Source organism: Anser anser (genome assembly GCF_964211835.1).
Source record: "Anser anser genome assembly, chromosome: 1".
Lineage (NCBI taxonomy): Eukaryota > Metazoa > Chordata > Aves > Anseriformes > Anatidae > Anser > Anser anser.
In genome coordinates, this window is record NC_139720.1 from 196,166,776 (window position 1) to 196,191,859 (window position 25,084).

The window sequence follows — 25,084 nt, forward strand, 5'->3', positions numbered from 1 at the left end:
ATTTATTAAATCTTACACATTATTTAAAATTTAGAAAACAACGATAACTTTCTTTAGCAAATTACTAAATATACAACATCTGATAAACGATCACCTTTTTGGACTTACTGTTGTAAATAATTATTCTACATTTCTCTAGACTTCAAATGATTGTTCTACATTTCTCTATACTTCACTGCTTAGTTATGAATCATGTATGTTAGGATTTTAAATCCATGTGCAATTTTAGCACAGTTCTCAAGGAACTCTCTCAGGATTGACTCCCATATACTGCATTGTGCCTTAAGATACTTATAAAGCTTTATTCTTAAGCAGACTATATAATCTTTACCTAAAGTAAGGAGAGTACTTAACTTCCAATTGTAATTTGTATGAAATGTTAACTTATGCTCAACGTTAGGGTTTAATTTAAAGAGGCACTATTTATTGTGCAGTCAGTAGATCAGCACAGTAATAATTTCCATGGGTGTACAGGGGTGTCTGGGGCTTACAGACAGTCTTCTGCTTTGTCTGTCTCTTTTTAGCTGGCTAAGAGGACTGAATACCTTGAAGGTGACTCAGTTCCTCTGGTGGCAATTGCTAACATGGAACTTGGGAATAAGGAGCAGGCAGGACTGGGAAGGACCTGGATCTAATGGACACAGTGGGTTGAGGCTTTCTTAGCTGTGCTTTATGGGTGTTCTGCCATCCCCTTGATGATTGTCACTCCTTTCTCCAAACCACTTGCAAGAAAAGCAAAATGTGTAGGGCAGGGAGAGCTAGCAGTCACTGCCCTCATGCTGTCCCCTCAGCTCTGGGCACCAAAAGCTGGCACCAAGACAGGCACCACGGGGATGTTTCAGACTCCCAGAACACAGGGCTGGCACTAACTGTGGTGCACCAGAAAAATACCTCCTTCTGGGCTTGTCCTCATGAGCTCCCTGAAGCTCTGAGGATTAGTTTGGGAATGGACTAGGGTAAATACGGGTAGCTGTAGAAAGCTACGAATTATTGAAACCTTTCACTCCAAAGCTTAAACTAGGGCTTCCTTGGCTGCTTGAGGAGCAAGAGACCTCACTAATGGGGGCAAGAAATGGAAATCCTTCCCCTTAGTGCTTCTCCCCGTCCAAAGACACCATAAGGCTAGCCAGCCCTGAAAGGAGAAGATATGAGTGGAGCCAAGCTCAAGTAGCAGACAGGGAAGGTACATCCCCCGTAGGCACAATGGAAACAACCAACCCAACCTGCTTCCCCCCAGACAAAAACTCTGCCTTGTAACTCTTCAACAGCTGCCTTCAACTCGTAGGAGGACATTGGGTGATTTATGGTGATTTATACCACTGAAGACTTCAGAAAGCAATAGTGCTTCTTTAAATTAAAGTGTGACCCCCATCAAGATGGGGCAAAGCCAATTTGCTCTGTGAGTGTCTACAGCTGCTTATTTTACTTCTAAGTCATTTTGGTCATTACTCCCTTTACTGCTTTGTGAACACGATAGTAGGTCCCGAACTGCAGCGACTGACCTTACTTCCAGAGTCCTTGGGTCCACATTCACCTTTATCGTACCACCATTTGTTTTTCAGCTTGTCTAAGACGCCTGCCTCACTGAGTTTCAAAACGGCAAGGTTTACAGGAGTTCTTCACGTGGAAAATAACATAAATAACATTATATATGTTATTTTATGTTATTCAAGTAAAACTACATAGAATCGCATTGCAAAGTGACAGAGCAGAGGCCACAGTGGGTGCTATGTCATGTACTGTTGGCCCAGGTTTAGAGACAGACATACGACCGGGACCTGCTCCATCGCTTTAGGTAACAGGCACATACTGCTGGGGAAGATTTGTAAATAAATGGTATGCAATTACTGTGAACCCAAAACTATTGGCTTAGACACATTAACAACATAGCTTTCAGAGATATATACAATACAACTGCATATATGACTTAACAAACATAGTTTTCCTTGTTTTCTATCCATTGTTGGTTTGTAAGCATACAAGCTAGAAACATGACTTGGCCATAGCTATTTCATTTACTGCCCTCAAAATGAAGCTGGCAAGAGAAGGAGCTGCTTCTGCAGGTTGTCACCACAGCCTTTGGCACAGACCTGCTGTCACCCTAGGTGCCGACTTCCACTGTCCTGGACCTCAGCTGGGAACACCACAGCCAGTATTTCATATATATTCACATCCTGTTTCCACATTGTTTCCAAATTCAAAGCTTTTCTTTCCATCTTGCTTACTCAACTAAGCCTTTCAGGGTCCCAGGCTGGTGATTAATTACTACTCAGAGTATCTTCCTTGGGATGTTTGCCATGGGTGATGCAATGGAGTTAAACATTGAGATGAAACATATTCTAATGCCTCAAAGCATGAACCACTATGAGTTTACACTGAAGTTACTTAAACTCAGTGAATAATATAAAGTGTTATGATAATGCCCCACCTCATGCAGTTGCAGCAGTTTGTTTTCTAAAAGCCTATCAAATGATTAAGACTTATTTTCTATGCTTTCCACTTTGAACCATGGACTGTCCAATTCTTAACATGATAGGCATATATGTATCTATTTATGTGCAGGTGTGCATGAAAATACAATATATATCAGAGAACGAGGCAGATAAGCAGAAACAGCACATGATAGATGGGCTGCTGGTGACACTGGATGGCGTAGAGACTGATCTTGTGCACCAGTGGATTCCTGTGGTACCATTAATCTCTCATAATGCACCATAGTCCATGCCCTGCTAAAACGTCTACTCATGAATTCAAGGCTTAAAATAAAAATAAAGAATGCAGTGCAAATGGCAATTAGTACAGGACAACTGAGCCGGCCAAAATGGATACTGTAAAAGAGAAAGGGAATTTGTAATTACACTGTAACTTATTTAACAGGAAATCCTCAAATGCTTATGTATAGACATATTTGTGTATATATTCGTATATATATATTTCATATTTAAGAAAGGATGAAGCACACTGCCAAAATTTGCTATTGAGGAAGCCTCAGTGTCACAGCAAAAAGACGATTTTTGACAGCTACAGCTGGGTGAGAGGATTCTCAGGTACTCCCAAGTGATCTCTTTAAATAAAGGAAATGCTTCATCCACTTTTCAAATCCCCCACACTTAATTCATATGGAATATGATGCTGCTAGCATGAATTTCTCATTTTTTTCAGTATTCAAACTTGCATTTTTTCCTTCAGGCTCTGTGGCAGCAGGTCGTGCAGATTGAAAGTGGAATGCGAGAGTCCCACAGGTGAGAAAGGAGTGGGCAGCAGTTTGGGTTGCTGGCATGTTGCCTGTCAATATGATCCTCTGTTTGCTTCTAGTACACGTGTGAAATAGTTAATATTATTTGGATAGTCCTCATCTGCAGCATGCCATGCACTGGCACTAAGCCGAATTTCACTGTTCCCAAATCCCAGCAGTGTAACGGGGCTGATTATGGCAAGGACTGGGGATGTCCAGGTACAGGTCTCACATGGACAGTCAGAAGCCTATGGAGCTGTTGCAGATTAAACTGATTAAAATGGTGTGATAAGTAGGGCTCTGTATGAACTATTAAGACCAGCAGTAAGCTGGGACAAATCAGAAAGCCTGCCTCCCAGTCTTTTGTGCTTTTATTTTTTATTTTTTCTTCCCAGCACAAACAGTTCGGGTATACAAAGCCTGATATAGGCATGGATTTTTTCTTCTTTGCAGCTGTAGTCCTTTTAATACCATCATTTCTGCACTGTCTCAGCTTTCATTTTTTTTCTGGGGGGGGGGGGGAAGCAATCAATTTCGTACTTAAAATTGCCATATTATCTTTAATATATAACTGAATGCAATAGCAATGGCAATGGCAAACATAGATGAGGCAATTCAATTCCTACTCTTCCCTGAAATACAGCCAGTCATGTACCAGAGGCCAGTTGCTTGTTCCTCCCCTCCACTATTTTTGCTGAAACTCTTCCTGAATCTCAGTTTAAATCAGGCAGATGTGATGGGAAAAGTACACACTCAAAACAGTAAGAGAAGCCCAGCTGGAGGGCTGCAAATTTGAAAAGGAACATTTTAGCTCACACTTTTAAGAACACTGGCATATATGCTTGCTTGCAGTTACAGGAAGTGATTGCAGGTATGGTGACTTTTAATTTATTTTAGGCTGTTTTATTTGTTTTTATATTTTAGTAGGAGATTTTCAGCAGCTTTTAAGGGAAATGAATGCCCACATCACCTTGGCTTTCAGGGCAAGTTGCCTTTCTAGGCATCTTTCCTTTCTTTAAAAATCTCCTCTCCAAATAAAAATCATTTTGACCATGCCAGTCACACGTTCAGAGACTATAATGTGTTACCACAGTGCTTACCCACTGGTTGCTGAATAGTCCCAGTGACATTAAAGGGGCAGGAACTAAGAATCGATATGGTCTACTGTACACGAGCAAGAACAATGTACTTAAATCATATACAGAGGATAGATCCAGCATTTAAAATTAAATTTCCCATCTAGTGCAGTCTTGTATATTACAATAGAAAATGATAATATAGATTTTTTTTAAAGTCGTTTGGTGATTCTTGAATTAGTAATTACTAATAACGAGAGCAAGCTGGCAGAGCTGCTGAGAATCACCCTTATTATATACACACAGGATCCAAATTCATGTAAGGGTAATGTATGAAAAATGTTAACTACAATTACCCTTTATAAATGGAGAAGGATTTGTCCCATGTAGCCACATTGCAAAAATTCCACGTGGCAGAGCAGAGGAGACCCTGTTCTTCTGTGTGCTGAAATCAGCAGAGGCACAGCCTGACTGGGTGCAGGGACAGTGGTTTTCCATCTTCTCACCATGTCCTCAGCCCTTCTGCCACTCGGCTCCTTACTTGTTTCCTCCCATCCTATCCTCTACCACTTTCTGTTGGAAGGGCTGTTTTTCAAGAGCCCAAGGCTGGATTTGGTGCCAGCAACTTCAGCAAAATCGCAGTGCCTTAAAGTGGCATTAATGAAGTTCTGAGCTCCTTGTGTACAGGACGATGAATGGGCAGTTACAGCATTTAAATTACAATGTTGAGCAATTCTGAAACCAATGCGGAATTTTAAGAGACAGGGATTTAAAAAAAGCAATCACAAGTATGCTCTAGGAGCACTTTCATTACCCAGTCAGGGCTGAGCCATTAATTAAGTGTAAGGTCAGCCTCACCCGCTGAATGAAAAACAAGGGATGCTGTGCTCTCCTGGGGGCTGCCGGCAGAGACAGAGCAGAGCTTCGCCAGCACAACTTCCTTCAGCCCACAAGTTTATCACAACTGTGGAATATAATGGCAGAAATTGGGTTTAAATACCTCTCTGTGCATCACAAGAATCATCTCATGAGCTGTACTGTGGCATACAGCTGAAATCTGAGGCACTATTTTCAGAAGCACTTAAATGACTGAGGGACCTCGGCCTTCTCTCCAAACATCACTTAATTGCTGAGGTCACTAGGCTGCAGGGGAAGGCAGTGTCAGGTACCCAGGGCTGACAACGCAGTCTTATGGGGGAAACTGGAAACTGGATCACAATCTGATCTGTCTTTCCAAATTTTGGAAGCTCATTCCTTAAAGGGAACAATAACTGGGGAGGCTACAAATTAGCTTTTCAGAACACAGAGTGGGGGTAGGAGAAATCTTAGTTTATAGAGTAACACAAACCTTGGAGAACTGCTGGGCTCTCGTGAAACTCCCTGATTTCTATAGTCCTCTTTAATACCATGAAGAAGTTTATTCTGGGTCTAGGCTCTCATTCGCTGATGGGAGAATTTCAAATAGTAATAGCACATTTGACCAGTTAAGGCTTAGGTGCTGCATTGCTTTCAGTACAAGATAGATGTTCTTATTTTTGCTCATGACAATAGGAAGCCCCGTAATTTGGACCAGAGCTGATAACAGAGCTCGGGTTTTGTTCTTTTTAAATTTACACAATGAAAAGGAGCATTGGTTAGACATGCTTAAGACCTTAGTTCAGGACCTGCTGGTTGTAGTCAGGTTTGCAACAACAGTGCACTGTATCCTGTTTATTCCACTGATGATTAAATGATAGCATATAAAATTAAAATATTTAGAGCTCCCTTAATTCAGTAAAAATAGTCTTACTGACTTTAATTTACAGATACTGCTAGTCTGTTTCTGAACAAGGGAATGGATTTTGGAGATGACAAAGGGCTAACTAACACCTTTAGGAGTCAGAGTAGCTGTAGTTTAAAAAAAAACAAACAACAAGACCAGATGCTGCTACAGTGCAGAATTTGAGCAGTACATAATGCATACTCATATCCATGATGTGCCTGGTCCTCCTCAGCATGGGCGCTACAGGCACATGATGGACCTGGGGCCTTCTAGGAGCACCGGGTGTTCTCTCCTCTCTCTGTGCAGTCCTTATGCATAGGTATGGCTACTCACTTGCCTGTGCCTATGAAAAACTGTGGCAAGAAACAGGCCTGAGGTCAGGTAAATGCTGCTGGCAGGCTCTATGTAGTCCTAGGACCACAGGTTGAGCTACATCATGTTCCTCATCCTTTGCTAACAATGTTTTACTCACTGTATTTTCTATTCCACCATGAACTCCTGCCTGACACCTGTTCTTCAATGACAATGTGTTCCTACCTCCCTCCTGCATTCACTATTTTTTCCCCCTACCCTTTCTTCTGTCACTTGCCATCACACCAAACTTGCTCCTTCAGCACCTTCCAGACATATTATTCCCTGGTGCAGCCCTGCCCTTCCCTCTACCACGAGCTGCTCTCCTTGTCCTGCTTTGTGACTCAGACCACCAGTGGCTGGTAATTGAGGATGGTGAGTTAAAGGACCCTTGGTTTGCTACCTAACTTTTATCTCATATTTCAGCAACAGTAGGCTTGTGAGGAATGTATTTTAAGAAAATGGAGGCATTTTAATTATGTGACTCCCTGCCCGTGACTTTTTAAAACTTAAATGCCTTCTCCATCCACAGTAATGGAAAAGTTCAGACTTGGGTACTACTTTAATAGTATCAACATGGGATATTTATGGTTCACACATCAACCTTCTTAACAGAAGTTGGTGTCTGCTCCACTTGCACATATGTGCTATCAGGTCTAAAATGCCTATGCACTTTGAAACAGAAAATATAGACCATTTTTTGAAACTGTGACTGCTGGCAAGTGGGGAAAAATAGGTAGAGCAGCAGGATCGAAGACAAAGTGAAGAGGAGTAGGACAGCAGTTCTGGGTGAGTGCAGAATAGCCCAAGGGATGGTCCCTGAGGCCAGGACACAGCATGAAAAGCAGGAGGACTAAAGGGGGAAAGAAAATAGTAAGAAAAATATATGTAGGCAATTGTAAAGAAAGCTACATAAACTGTGTATGACAAATCCATCAAAAGTAATCATCTGTATCTGACTAGCTCTGTGCCTGCACAGTTACCTGTGCAGCATTCTCTTATATATTGTTCACGCACAAGCACATAAATAAATATTAATACACACTGCCTAGCACTGAAGGGGCATTTTTAATATCTTTATCCTTCCCCACTTTCACATCTTTCACTTTGACATCTTTGCCTCCTTTCAGCACAAGGCAGTTTCCCAAAAGGAAGCTGTGATGAAGCCAGGAAGCAGTGACTCTCGCCAGGTAGAGGATCTGGAAATGCAGGAATAATAAGAAACTGTTACCACCTCAGCCTAAAATTCAGAGGTGGTGAAAGGCTGCAAATGCCACAGCTGAGAAGGATGTAAGTTCTGGGACTTTTCTGCATGATACATTCTGAGCAATTCTGCCTAGGAAACCACCACGGATTTGAGTTTGCAGGTAAGATATTATAAAATGTCCATGCAAAGGTATTTTAGCTGAAATTTGCCCTCCTGTTTTGGATACCCCTGTGAAAATTATGATTTGTACCAGTACTGTTTGTGTTAATAGTGGATCTCTGAGCCTGGACCCTGCACTAGATTTCTGCTTGGAGGCAGTTGCACTGATTTTCTTTACTGTCACTGAGAAATTATTTTGGGTCATACAATATTGTAGAAAATAAATCCGAGTTGATATTTGCTCCTGAAGGTTTCAAACTGCTTGTTCACAAGAGTAAGCTCTGAAAAGGCTCATCACAATTTTAGAAGGTGCAGGTTTCTGAAAACTGGTGATAGATTTCATAGCAGGGAGTGTTTATGAGTTCCCTTTGGGATGCTTAAGCAAATGCAAATATTTTTGCTTTGACAGTAATTGCATACACCTAGATTTCAACTGCAGGTACTGGCAATGCCGTGATCCTGGAGAAGCTGTTTCATTGCAGGTAAAACCCCAGCAGATGCACCAATTACTTTACATACTGTTTACCCGCTTTTGGTGACATTGAGGCTAACCTTGGAGTCACCTCCCCCGCTGCCACATTCTCCTTTGTCGTACCACCATTTGTTTTTCAATTTGTCCAAGAGGCCTTGTTCATTCAGTTTTAAAACTGCGAGGTTAACAGCATTTCTTGAAACGATAAAACATATTTTGTAAGAAACTGCACAGCTGTTAAGATGTTAGAAGGAATGAGGACTTAAGCTGTTTATAAGCTTGATCCACACACTAAATAAACCTCTCATTTCCATATTTCAAAGCCCTTGGCAGCACACATAATTGTAGTTACCTTCAAATGTGAAAAATGTGTTTCCCGTATAGAAATGATTTTCAGACCGGCTTGGATTTTAACAAGAAAATTCTATCAACCAACCAAAACAATTTTTGCAAAAACTATGATAAAACTCTGTCTGGAATTGGAAATGATTTCCACAGATTTATTTGAATCTATATTTAGAAAATCTACTTAGCGTGGGCCTAGGCTGATTTCTCAATTAAATGGGAAGATGCATTCCCATGTCCTACAGAGGAGAGAGGCAGCCAGCTTAGGCTTGGCCCTGCCCGTCTCTGTGCCAGGTACAGCTCTGAGGCATAGCAGTGTGATACTGCACAGCCTCGGGGACCTCTGGGATGGGGCTCCAGGGGCGGGTGGTGGGGAGCGAGGCACAGCCAAAGAGCAGTGCTAATAGCGTGGTGCAGCCTCCAGCCAGTTGATTGAAAATGCTGCTCAAAAAGGTGCCTGGAGTCCTGCCCACCTGAAGCTTCACCGCCTGCTTTAGTCACATCCATGCATTTGGGATGCAGGCTCAAGAGGAGTCCCACTGCCTTCACACAGAAGAAGCTTGGAGGAAATGCAGGGCCTGGGGTCTAGCTTAGTCCTGCAACTCTAGGGACTCCCCTGCTGTCCTGGGAGAGCAGCTGGTGTCCCTCACCACCCTCGGTGGGCAGGAAGGTGGAGATGGAGGACATCCTCCCTGGGGAAACCTGGGGATGGTGCAGCCGAGCAGAAGCTCAAGTGCCCATTGAAAGGGTGTTGAGATACAAGCGGGTGGTTGGGCAATCCTGGTGACTGCTCCCTGCAGGGTTTACACACATTGCACAGTCACTGGGTGGAAGATGAATCCTGCAGCACAGTGGTATAGGCAAAACAGGCTGAAAGGGGCTCCACGACACATGGTATCCTCTAAATTGGGTTTAGTGTTCTTCTTCCAGGTGAGGGAAACACCAGTTTGGGTCTGTCCAGGTTTTGAACCCTTACCACCATGAAGGCTAATCACCAATTCTGTATGATATGAAGTCCAGGCTATTGGGATCACACTGAAATTTAGGCAAGAAAGGGACACAGATGGTTGTGGGATGGGGCTGCTTCTGCCCGTGCACTGAGGTTTTCCTTTAGGCATCCACAGAGCACTGAGATTGGACAGCAGAGGGCAGACACTAGAGATCACCATATAAACCCAGTAAGGCACCCGGATTTATGACAGGAGCTAACATCCCTGTATGACATTTTAAAAGCAGTCGACAAATAATTTGTCAAGGCACTTATGCAGCCTTCATCACTTGCTGAGGAAGGTTTGCACTTGTTTAAGTATATGACTTCCTATTGTTATTACTAACAGCCTCAACAGTCATATATCCTAATGGTAAACAACTACATCAATATTTATAAATAAATAAATAATTATATAATTAATAAATAAATTTTAAATTCATTAAATTCATCAATTCATTTTTCCATGTTCAAAGGTCCCTAGCGCACCCATACCTGCCAGACACGTACATTGCTTCTGGTGGGTGTCTGCCCAGGCTTGCCTGTGGATGTGCAGAGGTATGTGGAGCAATGGAGTCAAATCCTTGAGGCATCCTATGCCTCTGCTGGGAGAGAAGTATCTGTCACAGTAGCTTAACTACTACTCTTCAGGGACAACATGAAGTTGAGAAAAATTGAGTTCTTCTTTTTGAATCTGTTTAATACTGTCAAGATCTGTCAGTCAGGCAAGAGCTGTATCTGTTAATGGCATCTTCCTCTCATCAATTATGAGAGGATACAGCACCTTAAGAGCTCTTGCAGAAGGGTTGAGGAGGAGAGATCCTCTGGTGACAGGGCTCCAGCTGATCTTATAGCACCAGAAGCTACCAGGGCGTGATTCACCCTCTCTAGAGAAGTCTGGTCTCTCATCCATGAGGGTCTCTTCTTGTGTTAGAATGGATGTTTTTTTCTCACTCATTAAGAGAGAGAGATTCTTGGCAGACAAGTACAGACAGCAGTATTTCACAGCTCATGGAGCCTTCCTTGCAACACTCGCCCTGTTTGTGGGACTAGTGTTGGCTTTAGGACATACCTCCACTATCTGGTAACAGCTTTTCATATAGCTCCTGCTGGAACCAAGACAGGTCTTTGCTCAGGAAATGTGGAAACAGCTTTTGTGTGGAACTGGCCTCACCTAGCTTCACTGTTGTTACATTTACATGAGATTTTCAATACGGATAGAATAATTGCTTGTCTGTCCCTGAAAGTGCAAACGAGAACTGTAGGCTGTAGTGGGAGTGATAACAGACTGCTCTTTGTGGATAAAGCTTTAAGGGGAATTTAGCAGCCAGTCTGACAAATGTGATTTTGTATAAGTGCTCTAATTACGGTTCACACTCCAGAGGGAGAGGAGAAATTGTAAAATAGGAATGAAATTGTTCATTTGTCCCTTTTGTTCTTGGAAGCAATTGCTTTTGAACCAGTCATATTTACTACAGATTTTTCCTACTCAGCTTTTAGTTTCAAACACTGCTTTTTGCCTCTTTGCCCCACTCAGAAAGATAATGGCTTGGCCAGCCCTGCCACTTAGCAGACATATTTCTAGTATACTAAATGTAAATTTTACCTTTGTAAGGACTTTGGGACTGAGACGTAAATGAAAATTATCCTAGAAACACTGTTTCTTTGATGCTGATCAACACTACTTATTCAGAAAATGGATTCAGTGCATAGCTTGAGCCTGCTCTCTGCAGAGTCAATGTCAAAACTCCTGTTCCTTTCAAGAGGAACCAAACCAAGGTCTAATTTAATGCTGCTGTGTCTAATTGTCATGCTGGGAAGCAATAACATAAACAACTGCCTTGACAGTGCTACAGATGCAGGCAGAAGTGTTCATTCCAGTGAAGGATGAAGTATATCTCAAGGAATATCAGTAATGCTCCATTCAATGAGCCACTTAAGCACAGTCCTGTTTTAAAGCAGATTGGAAGCCCTATCAATCAATTTATCTGTAAAAGCATCTTCATATTATTTCCTCTAAGCTGTAGTTTTTCAAGTATGAACACTAAAGCTCATTGAATTAGACAATGTCCTTCTGTTTTCATAAAACTTCTGAAAGTTTTTATTCAATCATTATAATACCTTGGGTTGCCTGATAGCTTACAACTTTTTGCCCTCAGCACTGTAAATCCCTTTAGGCTTCAGAGTTTTTCAAGCTTTTCAAATTAATGTCTACTTTGGCCTTTTATATGGCTATTCAAAGATGAATAAAAAACTACTAGGAAAATTTATTTGACAATTAATATAAATTCTCATGTTTAATGCCCATTTTGAAGGGGAAGAGCTTTCCTACTTCCAAAAGTTTGAATTTATCTTTCAAAACATTAAAGATTATTAAAGATTTTTTTCCATGGTCATTTAGAGAAGCTACAGCTGGTTGATAGTAATCCTAGAATAATAAATAAATAAATGAAACCCATTCATGAGAGGGTTATTTAGCTGGGTTATTCGACAGTTTCACGGCACAATAGAGAAATGGAAATAAAAAGGATGACGAAGTAAATGTGGATTTAAGCTGCAATCATTGCTCTGAAATTAAACTGTATTGTTTATAAATGTAACACATTATTGTCCTCATCATGTCTAGTAGGCCATGTAAAAACAGGTTAGTTTCACACCGCTTTCTCTGTTGCTTTGTTATCCAGGTCCACCTCAACATGCGGGAACAATTTCCTTCTGGTCAGCAAAACACAGAGAACACTGCTGTATCTCACACAGAAATGTCATAATTGAGACCCTGATAGGTGCAGCAGTGACTGCATTGAAAATTATGTACCAGAGACCTCAGTATGAATCTACAGTCATGCTAGATTGTTCATACTCAGCCTAGACAGTGCTTCATTCTGCCACAGACGAAGACATTTTGAAACTTGGCAATCTGTGGCAGAAACGTTGTTCTTTAAATGATGATCTTTCATCATTAAAGAATAGGACTGAATCCTTGATTCCACATTTAGGCAAAACTCCCATTGAAGAACAATTTGTTCCTCATTAAAGGAATTGAAAGCTTTGCAAGAGTAAGGGCTTAACAGTAGAAAGTAGGCAAGTGCTTTAATATTTCACTCTTAATCCTTGCTGTCATTGCACAATCCTGCATTTTCTATTACCCAGAAGAAAAGGGAGTCCTTGTATGCAGTTATCACACCAATTCAGCCAAAACTGCAGCGCTGTGTTACAATGATTCCTCACTTCACTATTATGTGACTGCATGGACAGTGATTCCAATGCATGGATCACAGCTCTTTGTACACTGCCTCTAGTTCTGCAGTGTGCAAAACTTAATGAGAATTAAATCATTCTCACTCAATTAAAATCACTTTCTATCTCCCAATAAATAAATAGTTAAATCTGTTCAAAATGCTAGTGTCACTTTTTTTTTTTTTCCTCCTCCAAGAGCCTATTTGTGCCACCTGCAGATAAGCCTTTCATAGTCAGCAGAAGATAAAACTACACAGACAGATGACTGCACCTACACAGCCCTTTCCAAAACAACATCTACAACACCAGATAGGGATAACTGGTCTACCACCCAAAAGAATGGCAGCAGCATGCTTGCCCAAAGCCCAGAAAAGAAGGCAGAGAGGTTTGCTTTGCCTTCCAATGAGTTTGGGTCACAATAACAGTTGACAGACAGCCCATCTATTGGACTTCAGTCGGTACAAAGCAGTGAGGCAGGCATTCAACAAATGACCAAATGCCATGGCACACAACACCATGGCATTTAGCAATTACACGCTGAAATGCAAGAGGGGCGGATACACACAAAGGCCCCTAAACCACAAGGGAATGAGACAGATGCCCAGGCTGGGGACCACAACAGGCAGCACAGAATCATACAAAATCACAGAATGGCTTGGGTTGGAAGGGACCTTAAAGGATGGGACCATCTGGTTCCAACCCCCCTGCCATGGGCAGGGACACCTCCCACCAGACCAGGTTGCTCAAAGCCCCATCCAAACTGGCCTTCCAGGAATGGGGCATCCACAGCTTCTCTGGGCAACCTGTTCCAGTGCCTCACCACTCTCATAGTCAGGATTTTTTTTCCTTTATCTGATCAAAATCTATGGTCTAAAACCACTACTCCTTGTCCTATCACTACACTCCCTGAACCAGTAGTGCTGCTGAAAATCTGAGACAGCCACAGGGGAACAGCATGGGAGGGAGCACCAAATGGTGCCCAATGCACTGTTTTAAGTGCATATTTCAGCACTGCGACTGAGCATCTAAAGCAACCAGAAACACACACGAGAACAGCATCCTTCATGGTAAGGTCAGGCCCGTTTTCAACAGTCTGACGCTCAGAGCACCAACACATGCAATAGATAGCAAAGGCTCTCCCCAGCCTGATTAGACACGAACACGTATCCACAGTCTCAGACACAACTGCTCCCCAAATTCCCCAATGCACAGTTGTTCTGCGATGGCTAGAAAACACCACAGTCAGCACTACCTGTGAAGGCTGCGTGGAGGAGTTAGCCTTGGCCTGAACACATTTAGCAAAGGAAATCTCCTCCAGGAAGCCAGGTCACAGAATACCCATTTCTGAATACTAAGTGGCCTAAAGTCACAGACAGGTCCCCAGGTACTCATTACAGCAAAGGCAGAATCTCTGCTGGGAGCATTTAATAGCCATTTTTTAAGCAACCAGTAGAGTTTTGCCAGGGAAACTTAAATGTCTTAGCTATTTAAACCGGTTTGACATTTTCCTGAATCTCTTTCCTGAACTTAGACTCATAAATCCTGTGTAACGGGCACTTTAGATGCCAAAATACTTCACTGAATGCTGGGCCGACTCCTGGAGAAATTCTGCCTTTGCCTTCACTGACTGCGGCACCGCTCTGTCACTGAATTCTTTTGGGGATGTTGATCACAATAATTAACAAGCAGGAAGTGTAAAAATGCCATGACTCACTAAGGAGACTCTACACACACACAGACAACTCTGTTTAAACTGCAGCTGTGCTGCATGTCATATCATCCCACCACTCTTGGTGCCACTGCTGCAGCTCACTGAGGCAGAAGCACAGACCCCGACCATCTAAAAGGCTTTTCTCAAATCCTTCTCACAGGGATTGGAAAGCCTCAGAAATCATTTAGCTGCTAAGAAGTGACATTGTGCAGAGGGATGCCACCTCTCTTTAGCCTTAGATCCTTCAAACCTCAAACAGCAGCAGAAATTTAAACAAGTAAATCACCACAGGAGCACGAGAAGCAAGGTATGGACTAAATGGAAAAATACAGGGTTTTGTTTTCTATTTCAGTAAAATTCCTGACTGGGTTGTCATATATGTTTGTTATACATATATATAAATATATCCTAGTGGTGACTGGCTTGAAAGAGGGACTGACCAATGAGGTGCTGCACAAAGGGAAGTGAAGCCATGAGCGCGGTGGTGAGAAATTCACCAAAAGAACAAGTTTTCCCTGAGTCCACCATATCAAAGCCAGAGACACATTGGCAGATGATGATGCCTCTCAAGCAACACAATGATCATCCTCTCCTTTGCACGTTGGGTGGCTCTCCCTGCAGCTACCTGCCGACAAAGCCAAGCCACTCGATGCTCCTGGCTTGGTCTGGAGGGTCCCCTTGGGACACAGCAGAGGGCAGCTGGTGAAGCCGAGTGACCTTACTTCAGTGATGTGAGCTGCAGTTATTCCCTTATGATCTGATCTGCATCCAGCTCAGGTGGCTCAGGAAGCGGAGGCCACAGCTGCCTCCCCTCGCCACGCAATCGAGTGCTTCCTGGATGCAGCTGAGGATCTGGCTTAGACCTATTTAGTGAAACACAAGCGGGCGCATTTGTTTGGCTTGTTTGTATTATCTGTTCAAACCATTTTAAATGGGAGGAAATTAAAATGCAACCTTACGAAGCAAAAAAAAATATATGAAAACCTGCCTGTCTTCTGAGCTATTTATTTTAACTGTGTTTTGAAAAAGTGCTGATGGCAGATTGTAACACTATACAAATGCAGCACAGTTTAAGGGTGTTTGACAATTCATCAAGAGAAATTAAGTGTAAAGCTTCATGGCATTGGCTGAATGTATTTAATAAATTAGGAATGAAACAAGCACTCTGTTAATGAGGAAGATGTAGCCAAAGCTTACATCATTCCATACTCAGAAGGCTTGAAGGATCGATCAATAATGCAAATATTAAAAATGGGAGCTAACTGCAAGAGCATTTTTACAAGAAAAACAACCCAAATTTAAAATACAAAGGGCCAACTTTGAAATCATGTTTTTTTAAACACATTCAAAAATTTATGGGAATAATTTTTGTACTGGATTTATGAAGGTTTGCATGCTCTAATGCTATTTAATTGAAAAAACAAAACACTGTACATATCAAAATATTTTCATGTGTATCTAGTAGCGCAAACAACATAGAGTCTTTGGAACCTGCTCAGATAGCTCACCCATCATTTATATTCAATAAAGAACTACTAGTATTCACGTTGTAAGCTTTCACGATGATATTAGCTCTACTGCAGTAGATCTCTCAGGATTTCCTGCTAAAATCTTCCACTGCTATGCACATGCTTTTCAGAGAAAGGACATGACCCACCACCTCAGGTGAGTGTCCAGGCCCAGCAGAGGACCCACCAGGAGAGAAGGTGTCTTTTCAATTCCATCTTGCAAAACTGAGTGACCTGTAGGAAGATAACTCTTGCAGAAAACCCATGGGCAGGCTGTGTCCCTTGCATCATTTTTTTTTTAGAAGCTATCACTTATACACGTTATTTAAAAATCCCCTGTTAAATTGCATTGAAATCACCTCTTACAGAATAATATCTCCAAATATTTTACAAAAATTAAGAATAAATAAGAGTACATATATATTGTTTGTTTAGAGATGAGAAATTTAAAGCAAAGTTCAAATACTTTTCGACTGTGGCTAATTAAAATAATCACATCCCTCCTCATTTAGCCATCCAAATAAGATGGTTAATTTCCAGCAGCACCGAGTATTTACAGCTTCTATGTATATCCTATGTACGCAGCTCAGTTACTTGAACTGAGCTTTGTAAACAAATATGAGCCAAACTCTGACACCTTGAGGATCAGCAGGAGTTCCAATTAATGGGAGACCCACTGCTGTTAAAAATTGCTATAGCTACTTTGAATTCAAAGAAGTTCTGACAATTTACACCAGCTAGAAGTCTGATTACGGTAGTTTAAAATTTTTATATAAATTGAAAGCTGTTTTGCAGGAAGATACTCCAATTACAGTATGCAAACGTTTCTTGGCACAAACAATTAAATATGTATTTTGCCTGGGTAAAAACAACAGCAGTTGACCTGGGAAGGCAACTCAGCTTGCTTTTCAGTTTTATGCAAAGTTTTGCTGTAAATAAAAAACACGTAAAATTGTCCCTGGGGTAATTCCTCATATTGGTTCGTCAGACAGTCTTTAGCAGAAGCAGAAACACTAGCTTCTCTCAACTCTGAGCTATTTTAATTTTGGCTAACAACTACCTAATCCTGTTCTTGTGGAACAATGCCACTTTTCAAAGTGCAGTTTTTCTTGCTGGTTTCAGCATAAACAGGATTATGCGAATAGGCTGCTGCAGCCCAACACCTGCAACTGAAAATATGTTTTAAAGACTCAAGTGGGATTTTTCAAAAGTGTCTTAGCACTGGTATAACTGTTTCCACAAAGTTGGAATTGCATTGAGGATGGGTTTAGCCCACTGATGACTTCTTGAAACTCTCTCTCACCTTTGAAATTTTGGAATCCTGAGCCCTTTACTTTGTTTATACATTTTATAGTGCTAAAAGCATTTAAAATATTTAAAAATGGGAAATGCTTAAAATGAGCATTTTCAAATACACACCCCAAATATACCTAACTCCTTCAGACAGGGTAACACTCATCTCTGGAAAAATGTGTCTCTTTTGGATGCAATTCGGTACTTATTGAATAGAAATAAGGCGTAGCTCCTTACAACCTAGAAAATGGTTCCTTCTTTACATCCACCTCAATAGGTTAGATACCAGTGGTGGACTGCTCTACAGCCTATTAGTATTGCACGCTCTGGCCACCTGACAAAAAGGAAGGTTTGGGTACATCAAAACCTTCCAGCACAAAGCGGGTGGCAGCTGTTTCAGCAGCTTCTAATTTTTCACTCCATTCCACATGTCCCAGCAGCAGCAAAAACACTGTGCCTTGGACTGGGCATTACACATCTTTCATCCGCAGGAAGACCAAGAACAGGAATCACCTGTCCTTGGAAGAAATGGTACTGTGACCTCCAGAAAGGCAGGACTCGCAGTACAAACCATGAAGAGTGAAATAAACTGTTGGACTCACTGCAAAAATTAGTTTTTCTGATTCCTAACTAGCCACATTTCTCAACATGCTTTATAATCATATGTTCTTTGGGTAGCAGTGTAGGTAATATAAAAAAACTAAGATCTTTCTAAATACAACACTGAGTTTCTCTGGCATTTTTGGATACTTTCAAATCTGAAAATGTTTGCAAGGATTTCACAATCAGGCTTCTGCAACTTTTCACTCATGCCAGGCTGCTTGTCATTCCTTATGAACACAGAATGGCAGGATGAATAAGAGGAACTACTCTTAATTTTACATGACCTTGTCCTGTTATTCTAGTCCTTAAGACATGTAGCTGAATTTCCTTCCCCATAAGCAGCAAGACTGCATAACAGCAACTGATTATTTTAAGATGTTAGAGATGTTTAAGATTAAGAAAAGGTAATCTGCTGTCTACCTTGATATGCAGGAGTGTTTTTACAATTAAATAATGTGCAAATTAACCTTCGTCAAGCAAATATCAAGGACTTTTCAATAACAAACCACAAAGGAAATTAGTAGCTTGAGAACTAACAAATTAAGATAATATTGTTTACTTCAGTAGGACAATATCTAGGAGAAGCAAAAGATGATTAAATGAGCCCTTTTTCACTTGTGGAACGCTGTCTCCCTTTCCATGTATCTATCATTTAAATGACAGCATATAGAATTTCAACTGTATTAATAAGATAAATTATATGCAAGTGTCATGGGTTTGGCTAGGATAGAGTTAATTTTCTTTGTAGAGGGTCACATGGTGCCTTGTGTTGAATTTAGGATGAAAATAATGTTGATAACACACCAATGTTTTAGTTGTTGCAGAGCACTGCTTACTCAGACCCAAGAGCTGTTCAGCTCCTGGTGCTGCCCTGCCAGCGAGGTGCCTGGGGGTGCACAGGGAACTGGGAGGGGACACAGCCAGGGCAGTTGGCTTTGAAATGTTAATATTTAATTTTTATGAATGCTTAGGCCAATAAAATTTGGTTGTCTTTAGTAACTTGATTTAGATAGGCAATAATTACTATTCCTACTGCTAAATTATTTATCATTGTTTTCTCTATACGGAAATTAAGGCACTTTAAATCCTTTACACTAGTGACTGGTGTGTCACTAGTATTGACTGGCATTATCTAAGTCACATTAAATTAGAAGGTTTTAGAATTATTTACTAGCTTAACGTAGGCTTTCTCTTAAATAGAACTGCTATTAACAAAAAATAGAGAATTGCACCTGCATGTGGCATACTTTGCTTTCTTCACAACAGGAATAGAGTGACTTTTACACGTAAAGATGCTTGACTGAGAATCTGTGCACACCTTTTTCACAAGCTACCTCACTGTCAGCTTAAGATGCTCCATAAACGGTGACAGAAGTCCTCTGTCCTAGCTAACATTTCTGGGATGTCCTCAGGAGAAGATTCCTACAAAATGACTTGCATTTAACCACTTTTAGGGTGACAGAAAATGTAAGCATCTGTGGCAAGAGCCACAGTGAGAGAAAAAGCCTGCTGGCATCCTCTCAGAAGCTGCAACTGAAAAAAAAAAAAGCACAACACAACTTATTACTGTTACTGTTCCCAGGTTTTTGAAGAGTAGCCAGATTCAGCTGAATTTATTTATTTTTATTTTAGAACTCAAACTATTTTAGGTTTCTGTTTCCAACGAACACCAATCTTTTGCCCATCTGGTTGGACTTTCAGCCATCCTAGTCTCACCTCAATAAGAAAAGTATGAAGTGACAGCAAAGCCAAATACCATTGGCATACTGTACAGTACTGAAAATGCTGTAATACAAGCAGTCTGCTTGTTCAGTATTTTTTTCCTTGTGAGGACAGTAACCTGACGTGGGAAAGCTATAAGGCAAAATGCAGTTTGCTTCTGAGGGAATTCATTCACTGACATCAGTGTCCACAAAGGTATTAACCTGACACGGCCACTATGTCAGAAGCCATTGGTAACACTGAGGAATCGGCTGATTTTTGCTGTTGCCAGAAGCAGACCACTAACTCATAAGATCTGCATGGCTGGGGCACTGTGATGAGATCTAAAATTAGACTGAGAAGAGGCATGAGAATTTTCTGTATCATTACATGCTTCTTTGTGACTTCTTTCTGACGTTCTTCAGAAAGAAGGTTTACAAAGAAGGAAATACATGGAAAGATTCCTGCTAAGAGATGGTTTCTTAAGCTTTGGTCTAATTACAATGCACTTTGAAGTTCATTATTTTAATTAGAAGTGGGGACTGAGAGAAACATAGGGGGTCCATTCCCCAGGTGGGAACTCTACCTGCAACTGCAACACAAGCAATAAATAATACTGCATAACTTGAGCCTTAGTGAAGTGCTGGATTGTGTTTTGCCTAGTGGCAGATCAATACCATACAAATGAAGCAATTACAGTTGTGTCATATAAAGCCTTGTTTGGTCAGCAGCCAAAATGGGGATTAGTTGGAAGAGTTCCTAGGACTTTCTGTCTGAATATTATCGCAGAAGTTAATGAGGAAGATCTGATAGGCTGAGACAAGCATCAACAGTGCCAGCAACCAGAGAAGATGGTCGGCCCAATAGCCAGTCTGCTGATAATTAAAATGCCCTGAAGCCAGTGAAACATCAGTTGAAGATCAGGTGAAATTATCACACAAGGGCAATCCAATCCCTTTGGCAACCAGCTGTTGCCACCACTGGTACGGACATGCACACAGCAGGAAATGCACATGCACCAGCACTCATAACCAGGTAGACTAAACGCGCTCACAGGTAATACTGTAATAAACTTGTGACATTTCAAACACAAGCAGCCAGGCTATAGAGACTACAAAGCACACAAATTACTGACAGATCTCTACAGTGAACAGGGAGATCCAGCTATTGCAATTGTTGTCACCCTGAATACTTGCCCACTTGCCATGTATTTTTAATAAAAAAGCAGGAGGAAAGAGGGTACACTGGTGATGGAGATTTCTGCCGTTGCTATCTAAAGCGAAGACAGAACAACACGTGTTCATAGAGCACTGTTCATAAACCATTAGCTGAAGTTACTTTTTGTCTGTTGTTTTGCCTCTAAAACAGTCTCTGTGATCAAAGGCATGGATAAACCTACTGAGGGGTTCATTCTGAAGCACACACTTCCATGGACTTGAGGTAAGAATACAAACATCTCATGTAGGAATGGACTTTATATATTCACAGCACAGTAAACACTATGCTATTAATCTTCACTATTCTTCTAAGACTGATGGGCAATTGTCATTACCCTCAATTTGCAGAGGTAAAATTGAAGCCAGAAGGTGAGCTGACCTCTGCCAAGACTCCCAGGAAACGGGGGGCAGGATCATAATTATGCTCATCAGTATGGCATGACTTCCAACCTCTCGCTCAGTCAACCACACTTCACTGCCTCTCAGAAATCTTTGGGCCTTCTCAGGCAAGAATTTACAGAATTTTGCCTTCTGGCCTCCCAGTGAAAGTCACTTACTTACTACAGATAGACTAGATAGGCTGTGCACATGCTCTCAATTCAGTCTTTACCCATGAGATTTTCCTGATTTTTCTGGAAAAAAACCCTGCCAAAAGTGAGAGAGAGCCAACCTGAGTTCTCTGACTCCCCAAATAAAAAAACTTTTCCACTTTTTGACCCTGCTGTTAGGGTTTCCACAGATGTGCTTGCTCTCAACCGCTCAGCAGTTCTGTAAGGTCACTTAGAAACTTAAGGGCTCCCTGTGCCCTGGTAAAGCAGAGATACTCAGCACTGCCACCTCACTGAGTTCACATACCCTTATTCTATTTTGCATTTCCAGCATGAGGCTGGGATTTAGATGAGATCAACTGACTGACTTTTAATTCACAGAAATCGTAACTGCAGGCTGGTGGTTAGGAGCAACTTTTGTACAAGCTGGGGAAAGACTTTTACTAGGAAGGAAACTTACACAACCCCCTCCATAAGCTCCTGCCACTTTCTGAATGCTCCTGGAGTTCCAGGAGATTAAATGTGATGGCTGGAGATGTCCAACCTGTAATGTCACAAAAGGATCACAGGATAGCACAAGCTGGAAGAGAGCTCAGGAGGTCTCTGCTCCTGCTCACAGCAGGCTCAGCCCTGAGGTCAGACGAGGCTGCTCAGGGCTTTGTCCAGTTGTGGTCTGAAAACCTCTGAGGATGGACAGTGCAAAACCTCTCTGGGCAAACAGTGCCACTGCCTGACAATCCTCACAGGGAAAAAATTTCTCCTTCTTATCCACTTCTGTTTCAGCTTATGTCCAATGTCTTTTATCTTCCTGACCTACACTGCCGCGAAGAGCCCAGCTCCATCTCCTCAGTGACCTCCCCATAGGCTCTGGAGGCTGCCATCAGATCCTCCACAAAGTCATCTCTGCTCCAGGCTGAACAAGCCCAGCTCCCCCAGCTTCTCCTCACAGAGCAGGTGCTCCAGCTCCTGACCATCTTGATGAGCTTCTGCTGAAATTGCTTCAATTTATTGATGTTTTTCTTGAATTAGGAAGCCAAAAAAGGATGTGGTATTCTAGATGTGGTCTGAATGTTTGCAGTTATTTTATTTGATGCCATAATATCTTCTCTTGTGGTCTACAAATTGGATGAACTAAAAGCACTCTAATTGGAAACTACCCTGGATAATTGCCCACATCTAAAAGAGATGCCAAAAGTAGCAGCCTGTTTATTTAACTGTGGTAGGAAAAATTCTGAAGTCCTCAAGAAACTGTGATGACTTTCTGTTCACTTTCAACTACACTTTCATAGCCTGCGTTCACAGTGTTTAAACTCTGCACAACTAGAACTAATTGTCATGTGTTCATGTAGATTTAAAGGAGAAAAAAAAAAAGCAAACACAATAAACAACAACAAACCTTATTAGCAGGTAATGTTAGAATACAATTAAAATAATAACATACACTGATTGAAACCTGAGGAGGTGGATCTTAGCATGGCGCATATGAATGTAGGCTAGTCCCTGAGCTTTATCCACAGAAGGAAATAATATTTTTAATTACAACTAATAAAGAAATGAGCGTCAAACTACATCCTCATTCTTACTGCTTTGTGCTGCAACCAGTAAAACGCATTTTTGGAAATGCAGCACAAATTCAAAATTTTTGTTGAAAATGTAAGAACCTAGGTAATTGCCTGGTAGCATTTGCATTTTGGCACCTGAAATGTGGGTGTTTTCACTTACCCACACAAAACTGAGATATTATGTAGGAAATAACTTCCAGAACTCCAACCACATCCAATGAGCTTTTCTGTAGACTCAATTTTAAGATCCAAAATTGATCTGAATCACACACATGACACAGCCTAAAATGCTATTGAAAGAATTTCCACACTGCTGTGTGCAAAATCAGTTGCCTGCATCCATAACAAGAAAGCCAAAGTCTCACTCTAAATGTAAGAGAGCCTCACTCTCTTAAGGTACACATGGTTGCAAATTTTGGCTTCACTAGATTGAACCATATAAGCAATAGACCAAAACGAGCCTAATGTGTAATTATGTACACAGGAAGCCTATCCTGGAGGTAACAGATGGGCTGCCAGGTGTTGGGGATGCTCTCACCTGCAGCCCCTGCTCATTCCTGCTGCTCATGATGGAAGGTGCAAGGGAGATGGATCTTCCTGCACATATGCTATTCCTAGCTACATGAAAAAAAAAAAAAGGAAGGAAGGAAGGAAGAAAGAAAGGAAGGAAGAAAGGAATGAAGAAAGAAAGGAATGAAGAAAGAAAGGAATGAAGAAGGAAGGAAGGAAGGAAGGAAGGAAGGAAGGAAGGAAGGAAGGAAGGAAGGAAGGAAGGAAGGAAGGAAGGAAGGAAGGAAGGAAGGAAAGGAAGGAAGGAAGGAAGGAAGAAACCCTGTCTTCTCTGGGTCCAGGAGGCAGATTATTCTTTTCACATATCTTTTCAGAGTGGAAAGAAATAACTGAAGTATAACAATAAAACAGGTCTCTGTGTAAGGTCAGGCTTGGACCTATAGCTCCCCTTTCATCCAGTTGACCTTTGGCTTTTAAGAAGTGCAGGGAAAATTGTAGTCAAACGCTGACTACAGAAAACTGTCAATCCTGCTGAAAGCTGTTAAAAGACAGTCCCACTCAACAAAAGAACACATGGCATTGTTTAACATGTGTGATTTGCTAAGATACAGTTAAACAGGATCTAAATCCTATTTCAGTGTTGATTTAAACTCTTTCTGAGTGACTTAATTGAAAAAGGTAGCAGAGGAATGAAGGCAGAAGATGTAAGTAAAGCTTCTAGCTATAAAAATACACACAGACTTGCAGAAAGGATATCTAGAGACAGCTAACTGAGAAAAAGAGCACAAGTTTTGACTCCCTACCACAAACAAGGTAGACCAGTTCAGAGAAATGACTATTGATCAGCCATAAGTATTTGTTCTATCATGTAATCTTTTAAACTTGTGTTGGTTTGTGAGATACATACATGGTCATTTTTATCTGGAACCTGAGCACCTTGGGAACAGCTTGTTGATGTGGGGAAATAGCTGCATTTTAGAGCTGAATCTTGTTCTGCACTTTCTTCATTGGGAACATCTTTTCACCTTGCCTTTTGGGACGTTCACTCTCTCCATATTGCCTACTCTTTTGCTCAGTGTGCCAGTCTAAAATACTGTTCTCAGCTCAAAGAAACTCCATGAAAAAGAAAATAAACTTTTTTTTTTTCTTTTTTCTTTTTTTTTTCCTTCCTCCTTTTGGATTTCTCACAAAGCCAAGGCTGCATATAGAAGACTAAATGGTCATTTTGTGTCTCTTGGGAGTCCATCTGGTACTTACTGCCAATTGGAAGTGGGCAGTTTTGCAACTACCACACAGACTAATTGCAAACTGTTTTGAAGGTATTATTTGTTTCTCAAATGTCAGTTCCACGGAGAGTTATTGTTACGAGCCGCTGAGATGCCATTCAGTGCCCTGCTCCCTTGCTTTAGCCTACCTACAATTTACCTGGACAATTATTATCTTAGTGGGATAGGCCTTTTACTTGATGGGAACTGTACCATCAACTTCAAAGCATAGCTGGCTTGTGCCCTTAACGAATACATATTCTGAAGCCTGGCAGTTTTCTGGGAATTGACACCTAAACAGCCAGAGAGTTGTAATAAAACGAAAAGACAGAAA

The 25,084-nt window shown here is 41.3% G+C and overlaps 1 protein-coding gene across 8 annotated transcripts in view; it reads right to left on the reverse strand.

The window, feature by feature from the left end:
* The window catches only part of GRIA4 (glutamate ionotropic receptor AMPA type subunit 4), a 224,548-nt gene that overhangs the window by 9,647 nt on the left and 189,817 nt on the right, over nucleotides 1–25,084 (reverse strand). For 5 of the 8 annotated variants that reach the window (XM_083820243.1, XM_083820246.1, XM_083820249.1 and 2 more), the window contains exon 14: nucleotides 1,503–1,617. In XM_083820243.1, coding sequence (XP_083676369.1) covers nucleotides 1,503–1,617 — 115 coding nt within the window. Of the gene's footprint in view, nucleotides 1–1,502; nucleotides 1,618–8,342; nucleotides 8,458–25,084 lie in introns of all 8 variants that reach the window. The other 3 variants (XM_083820244.1, XM_083820247.1, XR_014578151.1) reach the window with 2 other exon arrangements.